Source organism: Mastacembelus armatus, chromosome 16 (genome assembly GCF_900324485.2).
Source record: "Mastacembelus armatus chromosome 16, fMasArm1.2, whole genome shotgun sequence".
Lineage (NCBI taxonomy): Eukaryota > Metazoa > Chordata > Actinopteri > Synbranchiformes > Mastacembelidae > Mastacembelus > Mastacembelus armatus.
In genome coordinates this window covers 18,128,532-18,147,158 of record NC_046648.1, presented here as the reverse complement: position 1 = coordinate 18,147,158, position 18,627 = coordinate 18,128,532, and the positions used below count along the sequence as shown (strand labels likewise).

Below are 18,627 nucleotides of genomic sequence, written 5' to 3'. Positions count from 1 at the left end.
TTTTAAAAATAATATTTTGCATGGAAACGTTTAATAAGCTTACCAATGCTTAGTTAAAGCTAGTTGGTGGTCTTGTATTCTTTGAAATTTCTATGATTTATTAGCAGATACTCTGATATGGTTTCAGTTGTCACACAACCTCTAAGATTTATCTTGTGACCCTTCGATTGGGTCACAAACTATGTCTGGAACCACTGGACTAGACTACTTAACTGTATGGATCTATACACTATTAGTGCTCACACCATCCATCCATTTTCTATACCTGCTTATTCCTTAACCAGGGTCACAGGGATCTGCTGGAGCCTATCCCAGCTCTCTTTTGGGTGGAAAGCAGGGGTACACCAGATGCATCAATCTCTCCAATGCACTTTTCCCCACAAAGAGTTCACTGTAGTGCTAAACATATATTCATTGCTATTTTCATTTACCAAATCTGCGAGTGCTGTGCTGAATGAAAGTTGATCACAGCAAACCTGCAAAGACGTAACCTCAGATGATGTATTATATATATATATATTTTTTTTAATCCCAAAACATTTATTATAAAAATCTTTGTACATCACAGAGGGGTTAGGGTTTTAAGGGCACATACAAAGTTCACAATATGTCAATCATTTCCTCTGTCACGGCTCAGAGTATTTTTTTAGATGCATGTGTTAGAAAACAACTGCAGGAGTACATTGAAAAAAGAAAAAAGCTGAAAAACCTTTCCATATATACAACCGTTTTCACAGTTTTATAAACATGTTTTACTGTAAACTGTCAGAGTGTATTTATTGAGAAAACTCCACTGAGTATAAGGGTGTGAAATGGCATGAGTGACTACTGAGGCTACAAGCCAAGTCTTAACTGATAACCAGGCTGTTTTGCAAGTATGACAAAAATCTAGATGCTGCATGAGATTTGAACCACAAATCAAAAAAAAAATTCAGCAAATTCTTCTGAAGAAGTTATATAGATGCATCAGCATGCAGGATGTTGAGTTTTTCCTCCAATATTTTATAACAGCGTTTTTTAAAAAACAAACAAAAAAGGAAAAAGGAACAAAAAATGACAACTAAATGGCAAATCAGCAACAGAAGAAATACATAACAGGCATGAAATATTTCCCTCTGAGAACATTGTTCAGTTTTAATTAACCTGAACAGAAATTATTCATTTAGCCCTTTTTCCACCTCCTCACATCAAACTACCCCCACATGCATACAACCACAGAGATATCTCTTGCTTTCACATCTTGTCTCTCTAACCCGTCACACCATGACAGAGTAGGAGGTGTTTTCACTTTCTGCAGAACTGAATGATCCTGTGGCTCTTCTAAGCCTCTTCTCCCTCCATTCCTCCATCCCACGCCATCCTCTCTGTCCCAGTAGCCCCTTACACATTCTGGCCAGCTCCCTCCTGAACTTAACCCCCACAAAGCCATACAGCAGAGGGTTCAGGGCACAGTGTGACAGCCCCATACTTTCAGTGATTATAGTCCCGATGTCTACCACACGGCCAAACTGGCAGCCTCCAGTCACAAAGCCCAGCCTCTGCAGACTATCTACCAGCTGGAAGCAGTTGTAAGGTGCCCAGCAGATGACAAATACAGACACGAGCGAGATGATGAGACGGAGAGACTTGCGCTTTTGGCGCCGAGTGGCATTACACAGAGACCTGAAGATGCGGATGTAGCAGTAGAGCATGATCAACAAAGGGAGCCCAAAACCCAGAATCACACTGACCAGCTGCAGCCCCACCTGCCACTGTGTGGAGTTCTCAGTGAACCACACTTGGCACAGGAGTGTATTCTGCTGCTCTGCAGTGTTCACATTCACTACCTGTTTGAAGGTAATGTCCACTCCACTCAGGCCCAGGCAACACATCCATATGAAGGCACACGCAATCTGGGCATGGCAAGTGTTGCGCTTCCAGCCAGAGCTGACAGCATGAACGATGGCCAGGTATCGGTCAAAGCTGATGCAGGCTAGGAATAGGATGCCACTGTAACGGTTTAGAGAGAACAGGGCACCAGAGATCTTGCAAACAGTCAAGCCAAACACCCACTGGTGAGCCCACTGAACTGCAAACAGGGGGAGGGTGAAGGCTAGCAGAAGGTCAGAAATGGCCAGGTGAAGCAGGAAGGTGTCGGTCAGAGAGAAGGCACAAGCTCCGCCACTCTGCGAGTTTCGGTAGCGTCGGATCACGCAGAGCACCAGCACGTTGCCTACCACAGCCAGGAGAAACACCAGGCTGTACACAACAGGGGTGTACCTCTGTGCAAACCCATAGATGTCTTCCTGCAAGCAGGGAGCTGCATGAGTCCTGCTTGTGTCAGGGTAGTTGGTGTAATTTTCATCATAATTGTCCTGCTTGAAAGGAAAAGAAAATGATTATTCCAGAAAATGTCACTTCACTTTGATAGGTGTCCAGTCTCATCGCATCTTTACAAACCAAAAAAGAGCTGGGAGTCAACAATTTCCTGGTCCAGTGTTAGAAGTGATAAAAACAATATAAGCCTGTATATGCACATGCTTAATTTTTTAATATCTATTGATTAACTATCATCTGAGAAATATCTAGTTTTCACAGCAATTGTAATTTACTTGCTTATGTTACAGAAAACATTATCTGACAGTTTCACAGTTTTTGGATACTTAAAGATGCACATATTATTTTATAAAAATATCCACTCACCCAGTAATCCTCTGTGGTCGGTGTGATTAGTTCCATATTCACAGTGAACAAATAGGCAGAAGGACACTTGAAACTGTACAAGAGTCAAGAGCCAAACACATTAGCTAAATATCCTTTTTTACAGTCCCTTTTCATAGTGCTACAATTGTCTGGATGAGGGAAGGTCAGAAAGAAGAAGTCATAATTTCAGGAACTGAATCTCGGCACATTTTGGTCGTATGCAAACATAGGAATCGATGACTGTCTCAGGGAAATTGTGACATATTTTTAAGACAAAGCTGCAGACAGCCATAAACCTCTATCAAACAGACAGTGACTGACATACTCTATATGGAAAAATATCCTATTTTTGTTCACTCACATGGAGATCAAATCTATGTTATTTTGAAGCATAAAATGTTTATATATTATTATATCAAAAATAGAACAAAGTTTGTGGGAATTTAAAGTTCAAGAGACAGAAACTGGTTTTGAAAAACAATTCACCACTGGAAGAGAAGTGAAAGTGCTGAACTGGCAGGAATTTCACTCCAGTGTGTTGTTCTTTGCAGCCAGACTATTTTGTAGTAACCTAATACAAAATTGTCTGAATTTTTAGTAGTGCTCTTTGATTGTCAGGAATTTTACACATCTCACAATGTCAAATTCTAAAACGACAGAGCAGGATTACAGTTACGTTTTTAAATGTAACTAATTTAAAAACGTCAAACCTGGTAAAAAGGTAGAATCATTTATCCGTCAATATGCAGTAAATCAACATAAACAAAGTACATTCAATGAATTTAATATAGGCGATAGGTCTCACCCTCTGAGATCTTGTACAGAAGACAGAATGGAAAGTCAATGGCACCACCCAGACAGATAGCAGGCTTTAAATATGCCTAAAAAGAGCTTAACAGGAAATGATTTTTTTTAAAATTTGTTAAAACGTAGGCCAACGATGAAGATTATCTAAGTGATTATAATGTAATATTAGTTTTGCACTGGACAATCTCACACCAAAAAAGAATCCTCAAGAAGGGTTTTGCATCATAATAAAATAGATGTAAACCTCTCTCATGCTTTGTACATCAACTTGAACATGATGAAGTCATCATGGTCGTATGGTAAAAATTTCACACCTTCACGCCTGATATGATGAAAAAGTCAACACAAGTAGTTTAGCAATGAGTCACAAAACCCTTTTTAACTACTGTCGCAGACAGAGAGTTGGCCAGAGGTGGCAAAATCCCCTTCCCCTATCACTACAAATCATCTCCAAAAATAAGTGCGTTACATGTGTGTGTAACCAAGCACGCCTGTGGCTACTTCTGTGTTAACTGAAGTCTTCTGGTAAATTATATGATTTTGCAACATCACTGATGTGTTGCTTCCTTGTGCCATTTTTTGTTTGATGAACAGTGCAATGCAAATCAGCATATGTTACTTTTGTCTGTATATAATCTGGTGTCAACACAAGGAATGACCACACTCTTCTATAAGGCCAAAGTGCCAATTTAAAGAAAAGATGTGTCTGGTGCCACAGAACACTTTACATTTCTTTTTTCTTTAAAACTTTCTCTAATGCTATTTTTGCTACGTAATTGACTGATCAACCTGCCTGATTTATCTATCCAATTCTATTAGAATTTCATATCTCAGCCACATTTGTAAGTTAAATCTCAATATCAGCTCAATATCAGCTCTTTAGTCAACCGAGAAAAACAAATGTGGCTTCTTTTTTTTTTTCATACAAAACAGAAAGGGTATTGTACAGCCTATTTTTTTTGTTCCTGTTTGGCATTTATAGATTTCAGCCAAGCCCTGATTGAAAATTTGAGCACTGTGAGATAAAGGTCAAAACGTGAAAAATGCACTTGAAAACCTCAAACACGTTCATTTGACACATCAATGGCAAACTGCCCTTTGACAAATAGTGAAATTATACACAGGGAATGAGTCACTGCAGAGCATTATGTTGCTTTTATCTAAAGCCTTGTCTTGTTGTGGCAGGTGTTATCCTATTAGGCTTTGAGTTTTGTTCATGAGATCATTTGCTGTTTTATGCCACTGGGATTTTCCATATAAATAGGGGGTCTACTTTATTTGAATGTAAACGGCTAATATTGATTTAATTTCAGCCAGAAATGTTAGATCTTGAAAAATATAATGCATTGCCTTGATGCAAGAAAGTAGTGACTATGCATGTAATTTACAGTGTCTCTACCGATTCAATTCAATTTATTCAATTCAATTTTATTTGTATAGCGCCAAATCACAATACAAATCATCTCAAGGCACTTTACAAAAACTAAAACTAAGAACCCAACAATTCCCTTATGAGCAAGCACTTGGCGACAGTGGAGAGGAAAAAACTCCCTTTAACGGAAGAAAAAAAAACCTCCAGCAGAACCGGGCTCAGTTTGGGCGGCCATCTGCCTTGACCGGTTGGGGTGAGTGGATAGAGCAGAGAGAAAAGAACAGCAACAATAAACAACAAATAGACACTGCAAGTTGGTGGGGCCAGTAACTGCACATCAGCGATAAACAGCTCCAGGACCAGGGACACCTGCAGAAGGTACAGAGAGAACAGAGAGAGAGGGAGAGAGCACAAACTAGGGGAGAGAGAGAGCACAAGGTTAGTAACATTCAATGGTGGAATATACATGAGGTGGGAGAGAAGGGGGGGGGGGGGGGGGCTCAGTGCATCGATGGTCCTCGGGCAGTCTAGGCCTATAGCAGCATAACTAACTAAGGGATGGCTCAGGGTTGCCTGAAGCCAGCCCTAACTATATGCTTTGTCAAAGAGGAAGGTTTTAAGTCTAGCCTTAAAAGTACAGAGAGTGTCTGCCTCCTGAACCCAGGCTGAGAGCTGGTTCCACAGGAGAGGAGCTTGATAGCTAAAGGCTCTGCCTCCCATTCTGCTTTTGAGAACTCTGGGAACCACAAGTAGGCCTGCACTCTGAGAGCGAAGTGGTCTATTGGGATAATATGGTACTATGAGGTCTTTAAGGTATGAAGGAGCTTGATTATGAAGGGATTTGTATGTGAGAAGAAGGATTTTAAATTCTATTCTATATTTTACAGGGAGCCAATGAAGAGAAGCCAATATAGGAGAAATATGATCTCTCTTGCTAGTTCCTGTCAGGACTCTGGCTGCGGCATTCTGGATTAATTGGAGGCTTTTTATTAAGATATTAGGACATCCAGATAGTAATGAGTTACAGTAATCTAGCCTTGAGGAAACAAATGCATGGACTAGTTTTTCTGCATCATTTTGAGACAGGATGTTCCTAATTTTGGAAATGTTGCGCAGGTGAAAGAATGCAGTTCTAGAAATTTGTTTTATGTGTGAGAGTTAAAGGACATGTCCTGGTCAAAAATAACTCCAAGGTTTTTTACAGTAGTGCTGGAGGCCAGGGCTATGCCATCTAGAGTAGCTATAATTTTAGAAAAGTTATTTCTGAGATTTTTAGACCCAAATATAATGACTTCTGTTTTCTCCGAGTTTAAAAGTAAAAAGTTACTGGTCATCCAGGCCTTTATGTCAGTTAGACAGGCTTGAAGTCTGGTTAACTGGTTTGTGTTAACAGGTTTAATAGATAGATATAACTGAGTGTCATCCGCATAGCAGTGGTAATTAATAGAGTGCTTCCTAATGATATATCCTAAAGGAAGCATGTACAGGGTGAACAGAATCGGTCCTAGCACAGAACCTTGTGGAACTCCATAACTAACTTTTGTTCGTGTGGAAGGTTCATCATGGACATACAACAAACTGGAATCTGTCCGATAAATAGGATTGGAACCACTTTAACGCTGTTCCTCTGATACCAATCACATGCTCCAGTCTCTGTAATAAGATGTTGTGGTCAATGGTGTCGAATGCTGCACTAAGGTCTAGGAGGACAAGTATCGAAACAAGTCCATTATCTGAGGCTAAGAGAAGATCGTTGGTAACTTTCAACAGTGCTGTTTCTGTACTATGATGTGCTCTAAATCCTGATTGGAAATCTTCAAATAGTTCATTCCTGTGTAAGTGGTCTGATAGCTGCTTAGCAACAGCTTTTTCTAGGATTTTAGAAATAAATGGCAGGTTGGATATTGGTCTATAATTAGCCAAGACTCCTGGATCAAGACTAGGCTTTTTGAGTAAAGGTTTGATTACTGCAGTCTTAAAGGCCTGTGGTACGTAGCCTGATACTAGAGATAAATTTACCAAGTCCAATAAAGATGAGTTCATTAATGGCAGGGTGTCTTTAAGCAGTCTAGTCGGGATGGGGTCCAAGAGACACGTTGATGATTTCGATGAAGCAACTACTGATGTAAATTCAGAGAGATCTATAGGAGAGAAGCAGTCTAAACATAACTGAGGTCCTACAGATGATTCAAGAGCTACTGTAGTAGAAGATTCATTTATTGCAGGTATAGGAAGCATCTGCTGAATTTTATCTCTAATAGTTGTGATTTTATTTGTAAAGAAACTCATAAATTCATCACTGCTGAGAGCTAAGGGAACACTGGGCTCAACGGAGCTGTGACTTTTTGTCAGCCTGGCTACAGTGCTGAAAAGAAACCTGGGATTGTTCTTATTTTCCTCTATTAGTGATGAATAGTATGCAGTTCTGGCTTTACGGAGAGCTTTTTTATATGTTAGTAGACTGTTTTTCCAGGCTAGAAAAATTTCCTCTAAGTTTGTGGAACGCCACTTCCTTTCCAGCCTTCGTGATGCCTGCTTTAAGGTACGAACATGTAAATTATACCATGGGGCTAGTCTTCTCTGAATCACTAACTTCTTTTTCAGAGGGGCTACAGAATCAAGCGCTTCATGCAGTGAGGTTACAGCGCTATCAACAACATGATCAATTTGGTAGGGAGTAGGATTAAGGCAGCTGCCCTCCACTATGTTTATACTTGGCATAGATGCAAATAAAGATGGAATCATTTTCTTAAATTTATTAACAGCGTTGTCAGATAAACATCTGCTGTAGTGGAATTTTCTTCCAGACGCTGCATGATCCATCATTTTAAATTCAAAAGTTATTAAAGAATGATCTGACAAAACAGGATTTGGGGGAAAAATTATTAGATGTTCAATTTCGATGCCATAGGTCAGAACAAGATCAAGGGTGTGATTAAAACAGTGGGTGGGTTTATTAACGTTTTGAATGAAACCAATTGAATCTAATATAGAATTAAATGCAATGCTGAGGCTGTTGTTTTCAACATCTACATGAATGTTAAAATCTCCCACTATAATGACTTTATCTGATCTAAGCACTAAATCAGACAGGAAGTCAGGGAATTCAGTTAAAAACTCTGAGTAAGGGACAGGTGGACGGTACAAAATGACAAGTAGAACTGGTTTTGTGTTTTCCAGTTTGTATGTGAGAGACTAAGAGTGAGGCTCTCAAATGAGTTATAACTGTTCTGAGGATGAAAGTTTAATAATAAGTTTGAGTGGAAGATTGCAGCTACTCCTCCACCTCGACCTGTGCTTCGAGGAACATGATAATTTTTATGACTGAGGGGGGTTGATTCATTCAGACTGACATATTCATCCTGCTGTAACCAGGTTTCAGTAAGATAAAGTAGGTCAATTTGGTGATCAGTTATCAAATCATTTACTAACAGAGATTTAGAAGAAAGGGACCTAATATTTAATAATCCACATTTGACAGTTCTGTTTTTCTGTTCAATAAGAGGAGTGGTCTTAATTTTTATTAAGTTTTTATGAATAACTCCTCTTCTATTAACTTCTGATTTATTTGATTTATATGTTCGAGGGGCAGACACAGTCTCTATGTGGTTTGAGGGGGGCGGCGGCTCTAAGGAAACTGCAGAGAAGCGTTTTAGACTGAGTCTCTGCATCCCGGTCCCCACCCTGGATTGTCAGGCTTTAGGTCGGCTAAGAAACTCGGCCAAATTCCTAGAGATGAGAGCTGCACCATTCAAAGTGGGATGGATGCCATCTCTCGCTATCAGACCGGGTTTTCCCCAGAAAGTGGCCCAATTGTCTATGAAGCCCACATCGTTTGCTGGACACCACCTAGACAGCCAGCGACGGAACGACGACATGCGGCTAAACATGTCATCGCTGGTCAGATTGGGGAGGGGTCCAGAGAAAACTACGGAGTCCGACATTGATTTAGCAAAGTTACACACCGACTCAACATTAATTTTAGTGACCTCCGATTGGCGTAATCGGGTGTCATTGCTGCCGACGTGAATAATAATTTTCCCATATTTACGATTAGCCTTAGCCAGCAGCTTCAGATTTGACTCGATGTCGCCCGCTCTGGCCCCAGGAAACATTTGACTATGGTCGCTGGTGTCTCTAGCTTCACGTTCCTGACTATGGAATCGCCAATTATCAGACTCGGTTTCTCAGCAGGTGTGTCGCTGAGCGGGGAAAATCTATTAGAAACATGAACAGGCAGGTGATGAGCCGTGGGCTTCTGCTTAGGAGTATGTTTCCTTCGGACCGTCACCCAGGCTAATTCTCCGGGCTGCTCCGGAGCTGCCCTTGGACCGCTAACAGACCCTGAGCTCGGTGGCTCCACACCAGCTAACGGGGCCTGGCTAGCTGGCTTTTGTTCGAAGGTGCGGAGCCGCGCTTCCAAATCAGTGATCCCCGCCTCCAAGGCTAACAGAACCTTACACTTAATACAGGTATCATTATCGCTAAAGGAGGCAGAGGAATAACTAAACATGTGGCACACCGAGCAGGAGAGAGAGGGAGAGGCCATGTTAGCAAGCTAACTAGCTAGCTAAGCTAACCGGTAGGCCAACGAGCGCTAAGTCAGGAAATAGCAACAAACACCGGTCAAAACAGAAAGGTACCCGACCAGCACCGGAATGCAGCAGCCAGTGAACCGTTCAAAGTCTAGCCGGTTCCCAGGTGTGCCAACCACAGCTAGTCTGCCGCCAATCTGCAGACGAACCACCCAACACACACAACACGACACGCCTGCAAGACAAAAGTGATTCGCTTACCCGGATGTTCAGCTCAACATGTGGCCTTTTTCTTTAGCTACTCATTAAACCTGCTTGAATGTTGGGATTACATACTACGCAAACATATTACAAGTACATTTATTTAATAAAGATCAATATTACTATTGAGGCCCATAGATATGTAGGTATGTCATCCCACATAGGAAATTCACATTTGGGGCATACCCTAGAGATGCCTATATCCCTGTCACACCTTTTATGAATGAAAAACTCCAATACTCCAATTACTTGGGAGGGTAGGCTTGATTAAAAAGTACTGTTAGTACATTTTGCAGAAATAGAGCACATGAAATATATTATTTATATTAGTGTATTTTCAGGTGTCTTGGTTTACAAGTGAGCAGCATAAACAAGTCTTGTTTATGGCCAGGATCACTATGGAAATAAATTATGCCTGTGATTTCATCTGATGTTATACTAAAAGTTTATGCATTATATATATACACAGTGGGTACGGAAAGTATTCAGACCCCTTTAAATTTTTCACTCTTTGTGTCATTGCAGCCATTTGCCAAAATCAAAAAAGTTCATTTTATTTCTCATTAATGTACACTCAGCACCCCATGTTGACAGAAAAAAACAGAAATGTAGAAATTTTTGCTAATTTATTAAAAACGAAAAACTGAAATATCACATGGTCATAAGTATTCAGACCCTTTGCAGTGACACTCATATTTAACTGTGTTTAATTAAACTGATTGGACTTGATTAGGAAAGGCACACACCTGTCTATATAAGACCTTACAGCTCACAGTGCATGTCAGAGCAAATGAGAATCATGAGGTTGAAGGAACTGCCCAAGGAGCTCAGAGACAGAATTGTGGCAAGTCACAGATCTGGCCAAGGTTACAAAAGAATTTCTGCAGCACTCAAGGTTCCTAAGAGCACAGTGGCCTCCATAATCCTCAAATGGAAAAAGTTTGGAACGACCAGAACTCTTCCTAGACCTGGCTGTCCAGCCAAACTGAGCAATCGTGGGAGAACAGCCTTGGTGAGAGAAGTAAAGAAGAACCCAAAGATCACACTGTGGCTGAGCTCCAGAGATGCAGTAGGGAGATGGGAGAAAGTTCCACAAAGTCAACTATCACTGCAGCCCTCCACCAGTCGGGGCTTTATGGCAGAGTGGCCCGATGGAAGCCTCTCCTCAGTGCAAGACACATGAAAGCCCGCATAGAGTTTGCCAAAAAACACATGAAGGACTCCCAGACTATGAGAAATAAGATTCTCAGGTCTGATGAGACCAAGATTGAACTTTTTGGCGTTAATTCTAAGCAGTATGTGTGGAGAAAACCAGGCACTGCTCATCACTTGCCCAATACAGTCCCTACAGTGAAACATGGTGGTGGGAGCATCATGTTGTGGGGGTGTTTTTCAGCTGCAGGGACAGGACGACTGGTTGCAATTGAAGGAAAAATGAATGCGGCCAAGTACAGAGATATCCTGGAAGAAAACCTCTTCCAGAGTGCTCAGGACCTCAGACTGGGCCGAAGGTTCACCTTTCAACAGTACAATGACCCTAAGCACACAGCTAAAATAACAAAGGAGTGGCTTCAGAACAACTCTGTGACCGTTCTTGACTGGCCCAGCCAGAGCCCTGACCTAAACCCAATTGAGCATCTCTGGAGAGACCTGAAAATGGCTGTCCACCAACGTTCACCATCCAACCTGACAGAACTGGAGAGGATCTGCAAGGAAGAATGGCAGAGGATCCCCAAATCCAGGTGTGAAAAACTTGTTGCATCATTCCCAAGAAGACTCATGGCTGTACTAGCTCAAAAGGGTGCTTCTACTCAATACTGAGCACAGGGTCTGAATACTATATTATGACCATGTGATATTTCAGTTTTTCTTTTTTAATAAATTTGCAAAAATTTCTACATTTCTGTTTTTTTCTGTCAACATGGGGTGCTGAGTGTACATTAATGAGAAATAAAATGAACTTTTTTGATTTTGGCAAATGTCTGCAATGACACAAAGAGTGAAAAATTTAAAGGGGTCTGAATACTTTCCGTACCCACTGTGTGTGTGTATGTATATATATATATATATATATATATATATATATATATATATATATATATATATATATATATATATATACACACATATATACACACATATATATATATATATATGTATATATGTATATATATATATATGTACTTTTATTTTTAGATTATTGCATTTTTACTTTTATTCTTGTAGTGGCTTGTGGGGAGGGGACAGGAACGTAAGTCAGCAGCACTATGCTAACCCCATATTGCTGAAACTTATTGTGTGTTGGACATACACTATGTGCTAATAGTTTTATGTGATCTTGTATCATTTTTATATTGTTTTCACCCAATAAAGCTTAGTCTAACTTATTGACACTCATCATGGGAAGCTTTGTATTTGTTTTGATTTAATGTAAAATGTGTTCTAATATTTCTAATGGATTTTTCCTGCCTTTCCTACCTAAATGTTACTCTTGTGTTATATGCCTGTATGAACTCCACAAAGAATCCATTACTGAGTATACAGGAAGACGAAGGCTACCTCTTGCCGTACACAACCATGGCATGCTAGAGTTGAGCACTAGCCACTAGTGAGTTCTATACACCCATATGCACTGTACATGTGGACATACCATATAAATACACACATGCTGTGACACATGTATGACATAAAAAGATGTATTGAAGCAACAACCCTTTTCGCAGTCAACTCAGGTTAGCACTCAAGGGTCAAATCTCAATTTCACTCTTATTTTCCCATTAAATTGTTGGGCCCACAGTGTGTCCACATGCCACACCTGCCCTGAAAGCAATACCTACTTTATGAGTTATAGAAGTACAAATATGCACTGTCTACTTTGTTCTTCAGTTACTGTATGCTGATAAAGAAGGCATAATCCCTTTTTCCAAGCACGATACGCCTCAAAGCTAAACATCTGCAAGTTGTTACAAGATGTTTGCACCTGCCCAAATGGTCACTATTTGCCATGTCGTATCAGCATAGAAACTGGACTGACGTGTACAACTGATGTCACAGTGGGTATAAGAGCTGCGGCCATGCCCTTGCCCTCCTGTTCGTGGACTTGTGACGGGCTACGTCAGACCACTTTTTCACGGAGTAACTACCCTCCGAAGGAGAAATCAGGTGAGATGTAATCTTTCTTTAAAACCAAGACTGCTTGGTCTTTCTCCATGGAAGAGCGTTCAGGTTATCCTTCCTCTCTGGTGTGTGGCATGCTGTTAGTTAAAGAAGCTCAAACTGGATATTGGCTTTTTGCAGAAACATTGGGAAATTAGTCAAGAAAATATTGCCTTTAGTATTATCCAATTATTACATTATGTGAAATCACATTGTGATGTTTTCACATTTTACATACATGGCTCACATTCCTTTTCTGCTATTTGCAGCAATGGAGTTCCAATCAAATGTGATCAGCTCACAGCCTCAGATCTCAGTGACACAGTACACTGTGGCCAATGGATTATCGGACTGGAGTTCAAATGTGTGTGACTGCTGTGAAGACTGTGGAATCTGTACGTGTTTTTGTGCAAAATGAACACACAATGCTATGAAATGAACTCCGTTACGATCACATGTCTCACACCTCCAGGTCTTTGCGCAACATTCGTCCCTTGTATTCTGGCCTGTAAGGTGGCTCAGGACAACGGGGACAGCTGCTGTGTCCCCTTCCTTCCCGGCGCTATGATTGCCCTAAGGACAAGTATCCGCAGCAGATACAACATTGGTGTAAGTGTACTAACCTTTTCTAATCACCGATTAGACTGGAAAAACCATTTAATAATGTAAGAAAAGCAACAATAGAACTGATTTTGTATAGAAAATGATGAATGATATTTAGTTAAGAGCATAAAAAAAAATGCTGTCAATGCAAAACAATTATTTAAAATAATATCTGACAAAAGCTTTTTCTTTCTTTCACCCCAGGGCTCTGTGTGTGATGACTGGGTTGTCATGGCCTGCCTGCCACTGTGTGGACTGTGTCAATTGGCACGTGAGCAGAAGAGGAGAAGCTAAAAAGAAGGAATCTAATTTTCAACTTATAAAACAAGCTCAGATGTGAACATCTTATTCTTCAACAACTTGCAACCGACTAAATAATTTGAAGGAAAAAGAAAAATGGAAAAATAATATAATATTTTAGTAAGGCTAAACTAGTGTCTTTCATAAAAAGTTAAACAGCCACGCACTAAAAATAAATCAAGTTTATATTGGTGAAAGTATACACATTTATTTTGGAATGTAATTGTACTTGAATAGTACTGTTCTTACATACAACATTGCTCAATAATGTATAGCATGTTTTTAACTAATATTCTAAAAAAAGGACTATTTTATGTTTGTTCAAATAACTACTGTATAGTCAAAAAACAGTATTTCAATAAAACCTTTTTGGAATTATCTTGTGTCAGTAGTTGCAACTGAATATGGAAGGAAAAGAACGGTTTGCACCATGTTCCTCTTTCTGAATTAGTGGATATCCAAGATGGTTCCAGTACAGTGAAGCTTTCTGAAGTAGCAAGGTGAGGTGACCAACTTATTCGAATAGTTAAGGCTGCCATGGCTAAATAGTGCTATACTTTGAGCACAGTAACATATGTGGACATTTCAAGAAAAGTATTTTTAAGTGTTTGTTTCAGAGTACAGGAGAATCACTATCACCATTATTTGTAAATGAACGCCTTCCTTAAAGAGGTTGACTCAAAAGGAGAACAAAAAAAAAAAAAAATTAATAAAATCGGAGAACGTTTATGACAGAAGAACTACAAGCTTTAGTTCAGGAGCCTCCCTTTTTGTGTTAGCTGCCATGACTCACATGACTGTCACACATGTTGCAATAATTAAAGTTGCACATTCCCGTAGCAGTAAAGTTGAAATTATTTGCTATTTAGCCAGCAATGTGATTATATGATAATATGATTACCATATTATAATAAATGAAGCACATGTCAGAAAAAAAAAAAAGGATATGAAACCAAAACAAAAGAGGAACAGGTATTTCTATAAGCTTCATATTTCTTGGTAAACACTACAGTTCCTCAGGTGAACATTACAGCATGCTTTAAACTTGGTTGACTTCGATAAGGACCTGGTGAAACTGGTAAGATATATATCTATATATAGATTTGTGTTAAGATGTCTCTATTTAGAAAGTTCAAATTTGCGTACAAGAAACGCAGCAACAGTTTTGTTCTTATCCTGACTTGAACATGCATCTGTCACTCTGTTAGTACAACATAACATGTGATATGTATTATGTCCAGTTCTCTGTCCTCAGATTCCTTTACCAAGTGCAACTACTGACCAACGCTGGGGCATTTTCAACATTTATTTTCGAACCAACAAAGGCACTGATGAAAGAAATTTAAAAAAGGACAGTTTCTCAGGACTACTGCACGACAAAATGGCAAGTCTAACTCAGCGGCTGTTGTCACTTACAGTCATTCTAGGTGCTGTTCAAATCAGTGGCTACAGCTTTAAGAACTGCATTGCAGACCCTTACTCAAATGGAAAAAGCTTCAACTGCATCCGCCGGAAGGAAAAAAGCATGTCTGCTATTATAAATGACCTGCCGCAATCTGTCATCAATCTCACCATCTCCATTAATCCTCTGTGGGACATTCCCAACTCCAGTTTTGTTCATCTCTCAAGGCTTCAGAACCTCAGAATAGATCATAACCACGTGCAGATCATCGCTGAATTTGCTTTCAAAGACCTACATCAACTTAAGTCTCTAAATTTGTCCTTTAATAACATTTCAGAACTCAGCCATTCTGTGTTTAAGGACCTACACAATCTCACTTTCCTCTCACTGACAAACAACAAATTAAAGCAGCTCCCTGTGGGCATTTTCAGCTCTCTTTTTAATTTAGACACTTTAATCGTGAGGCAAAACTTTATGAAAGATTTCTCAGGAATTGCTGAGTCTGTGTCACATCTAAGCAACCTAAAGAAACTAGACCTTTGCTTTAACAATTTGACCTCTCTTAGCCACTCAAACGTATCACTACCCAAATCCCTCACAGTTTTATATGTATGTAAAAATAATCTGCTCAAACTAGGATGTAACTATTCATTTCTCAGGTACATTGAGACACTTGATTTGTCATACAACTATAGGCTCAACACAATGGCTTTTCAAGGAGTGGATTTGGGAAAAATAAACTATCTGCGTTTGCGTTCAACAAGTGTCAAGGTAGTGGAGTTTTTAAATATCAGCAACATTAAGGCCAGTCATGTTGATTTCTCTGGTACAGGTCTAAGAAATGACAGCCTGCTCATGGTGCTCTGCAGATCGCTAAAGAAAAAGTTGAGATGGATACAAAATTTGAACCTAAATAATAACAAAATTAAAAATCTAACAAACTACACTCTGTACTATTGCCCAAATATCACAGGGGCTGTGAATGTATCGAATAATGAACTGAAAACCACAAACTGTCTCAACTTTCTCCATAATCAAACAAACATAAAGAGCTTCAGTGCAGAGCATAATCATATCACCTCCCTTAAATCCTGTAAAACACAAAATATGGTTTATTTCCAAAACCTGGAAGAGCTGAGCTATCGTTATAACCGCATCCTCTATGTCGATTCTTATGCTTTCTATCATACACCAAATATAAAGACACTAAAACTCAACATAAACACAATTGCTTTTCTCAGCCGTAAAGCCTTCAACGGGCTAGAAAGACTTCAGACACTGCGTTTGGACAATAACCTCTTAACCGATTTGTTCAATGAAACTTTTGAAGACAACGTCAACCTGCAAATCCTTAACCTACGCAACAATCGGATTTCTGTCATTTTCAATGGGACATTCCACACCCTCGGAAGACTGACAACACTGGACCTTGGCGGTAATAAGATTACTCACTTTCAGCCATCTGGTCTAGATGGACTAAAAAGTCTGTCCAAATTCTACCTTGATGGAAACAACCTCAAACAAATTGACACTTCTTTTTATCATGTGTTTCAAGATACACTCACAGTGCTCGATTTACAAAGTAATAAGATTAGCTTCCTCAATGAAAATATCAGTTCACCATTTATTAATCTCACCAAACTCCATGATTTGAAATTGGATGGACAGCAACCTTATGGCCTCACCGTTTTACCCCACACTCTTTTCCGTGGCCTCCACTCATTGAAATCTCTTTATCTCACTAACAATAACATCTTCCATATTGCTCCTGAGGTATTTGATGATCTGATAGGCTTACGTTTCCTCTCACTGGATAACTGCTGTGTTGGGGTGGCAAATCTACAACCGGGAATTTTCAAAAATCTTAGAAATTTGACCAAGCTGACTGCAGAAAATATGGGGATTCAGAACTTTTCCAAGGAGGTTTTTGGCAACCTTACACAGTTACACACCCTGCAGCTCAACCGCAACGTGATGCAGAGCATTCACATAGATGCTCTTGAAAGTCTCCCTAAACTCCGCTACCTTGACCTACGGAATATTCCTTTAAGCTGCACCTGTCAGAACAGTTTGCTGCAAAACTGGACACTACAAAACCCAAATGTCCAGATAGTCTATCTCTACAATCTCTCATGTCAACACAATGCAAACCTTAAATTCTATAACTTTGATACCAAAGTTTGTTACATAGATCTAGGAAAATACCTGTTCATTAGCACAGCAGTTGTGATCTTCCTGTTCACAGTCATTCCTTTACTTTACGTCAAACTCTACTGGAATCTGAAGTACAGCTACTACGTGTTTCGTTCCTGGTTTAGTGAGCAATGGCTCAAAATCAGAGAGGAAGAGGAAAATTGTAAATATGATGCATTTATTTCTTATAATTCCTCTGATGAACAATGGGTCATGGACCAATTACTGCCCAACCTGGAGGGAAATGGATCATCTTTTAAACTTTGCCTTCATCACAGGGACTTTGAGCTTGGACGTGATATTGTGGACAACATTGTCTCGGCCGTATACAGCAGCCGTAAAACAATTTGTGTGGTGAGCAGGAATTTCTTACAAAGTGAATGGTGTTCTCTGGAAATCCAACTTGCCAGCTACCGACTCTTTAATGAACATCGAGATGTTCTTCTGCCTCTGTTTCTGGAGTCAATCTCTGAGAGACAGCTGTCATCCTACCATCGCATGAGGAAAGTCATGCTAAAAAAGACTTATTTGCAGTGGCCTGGCTCAGACTGCACTAACCCAAAGCAGGCCCAAGATTTGTTTTGGAATCAACTGCGTAGGGCGATGAGAACGGGGAGCCAAGTCAGAACAGAAGAAAGTGACAAAAGTGAATATTGTGTTGCTACTGAAAGCGAAAAAAATGAACATTTTGAAACATCAGATGAAAATTATTACTTGCTACCTTAATTTTGGGGAATTTAAATATGACAATTTTTAATGTACAGGGTGGGCCATTTATATGGATACACCTTAATAAAATGGGAATGGTTGGTGATATTAACGTCCTGTTTGTGGCACATTAGTATATGTGAGGGGGCAAACTTTTCAAGATGGGTGGTGACCATGGTGGCCATTTGGAAGTCGGCCATCTTGGATCCAACTTTTTGTTTTTTCAATAGGAAGTTACGTTAAAACCAAGCACACCATTGTTTTTCTTGTGAAATTCCCAATAAGTTTGATGTGTCACATGACCCTCTTCCTATTGAAAAAACAAAAGTTGGATCCAAGATGGCCGACTTCCAAATGGCCACCATGGTCACCACCCATCTTGAAAAGTTTGCCCCCTCACATATACGTGAATATAAAGTATGATTAATTTTAAGACCAACAATAACAATTGTACAAGTGAGTATCAGCAATTTCTTGTGATTAGTTTATTTTTAGCTTGATATGACATTTCTCACTTCCTCTTATAGCATCTCTGTTAATGAAGGTATGTGTTTATAAACAACTCTGCATATTAAAAATGTTCCAAAGACGCAAACAATACATAATCG

General features: G+C 39.7%; 3 protein-coding genes across 6 annotated transcripts; 2 read left to right on the top strand and 1 right to left on the bottom strand.

The window, feature by feature from the left end:
• Positions 1-552: 552 nt before the first annotated feature.
• On the bottom strand, positions 553-3,517 carry cxcr3.2 (chemokine (C-X-C motif) receptor 3, tandem duplicate 2). Of its 2 annotated transcripts, none has more exons than XM_026317936.1 (3): positions 3,488-3,517; positions 2,683-2,755; positions 553-2,357 (listed from the first exon to the last, which is right to left on the bottom strand). In XM_026317936.1, exons 2-3 carry the CDS (start codon positions 2,716-2,718, stop codon positions 1,257-1,259), a joined length of 1,137 nt encoding a protein of 378 aa, XP_026173721.1. In that variant the 5' UTR covers positions 2,719-2,755; positions 3,488-3,517; the 3' UTR covers positions 553-1,256. The 2 variants fall into 2 exon arrangements, with proteins under 2 accessions (XP_026173721.1, XP_026173722.1); XM_026317937.1 differs by having other exon boundaries at positions 553-2,354; positions 3,488-3,514.
• Positions 3,518-13,084: 9,567 nt separating this feature from the next.
• Positions 13,085-13,710, top strand: cnfn (cornifelin). The gene is made up of 3 exons (XM_026317784.1): positions 13,085-13,208; positions 13,286-13,422; positions 13,621-13,710. The coding sequence occupies exons 1-3, from the start codon at positions 13,085-13,087 to the stop codon at positions 13,708-13,710; spliced, it is 351 nt and encodes a 116-aa protein (XP_026173569.1).
• A 464-nt stretch (positions 13,711-14,174) lies between these two features.
• Positions 14,175-18,181, top strand: tlr21 (toll-like receptor 21). Of its 3 annotated transcripts, none has more exons than XM_026317707.1 (2): positions 14,175-14,216; positions 14,958-18,181. In XM_026317707.1, the coding sequence occupies exon 2, from the start codon at positions 15,098-15,100 to the stop codon at positions 18,035-18,037; it is 2,940 nt and encodes a 979-aa protein (XP_026173492.1). In that variant the 5' UTR covers positions 14,175-14,216; positions 14,958-15,097; the 3' UTR covers positions 18,038-18,181. The 3 variants fall into 3 exon arrangements, with proteins under 3 accessions (XP_026173492.1, XP_026173491.1, XP_026173493.1); XM_026317706.1 differs by lacking the exon at positions 14,175-14,216 and adding an exon at positions 14,697-14,794; XM_026317708.1 differs by lacking the exon at positions 14,175-14,216 and adding an exon at positions 14,723-14,794 and having other exon boundaries at positions 14,972-18,181.
• The last annotated feature ends 446 nt before the right edge of the window (positions 18,182-18,627 follow it).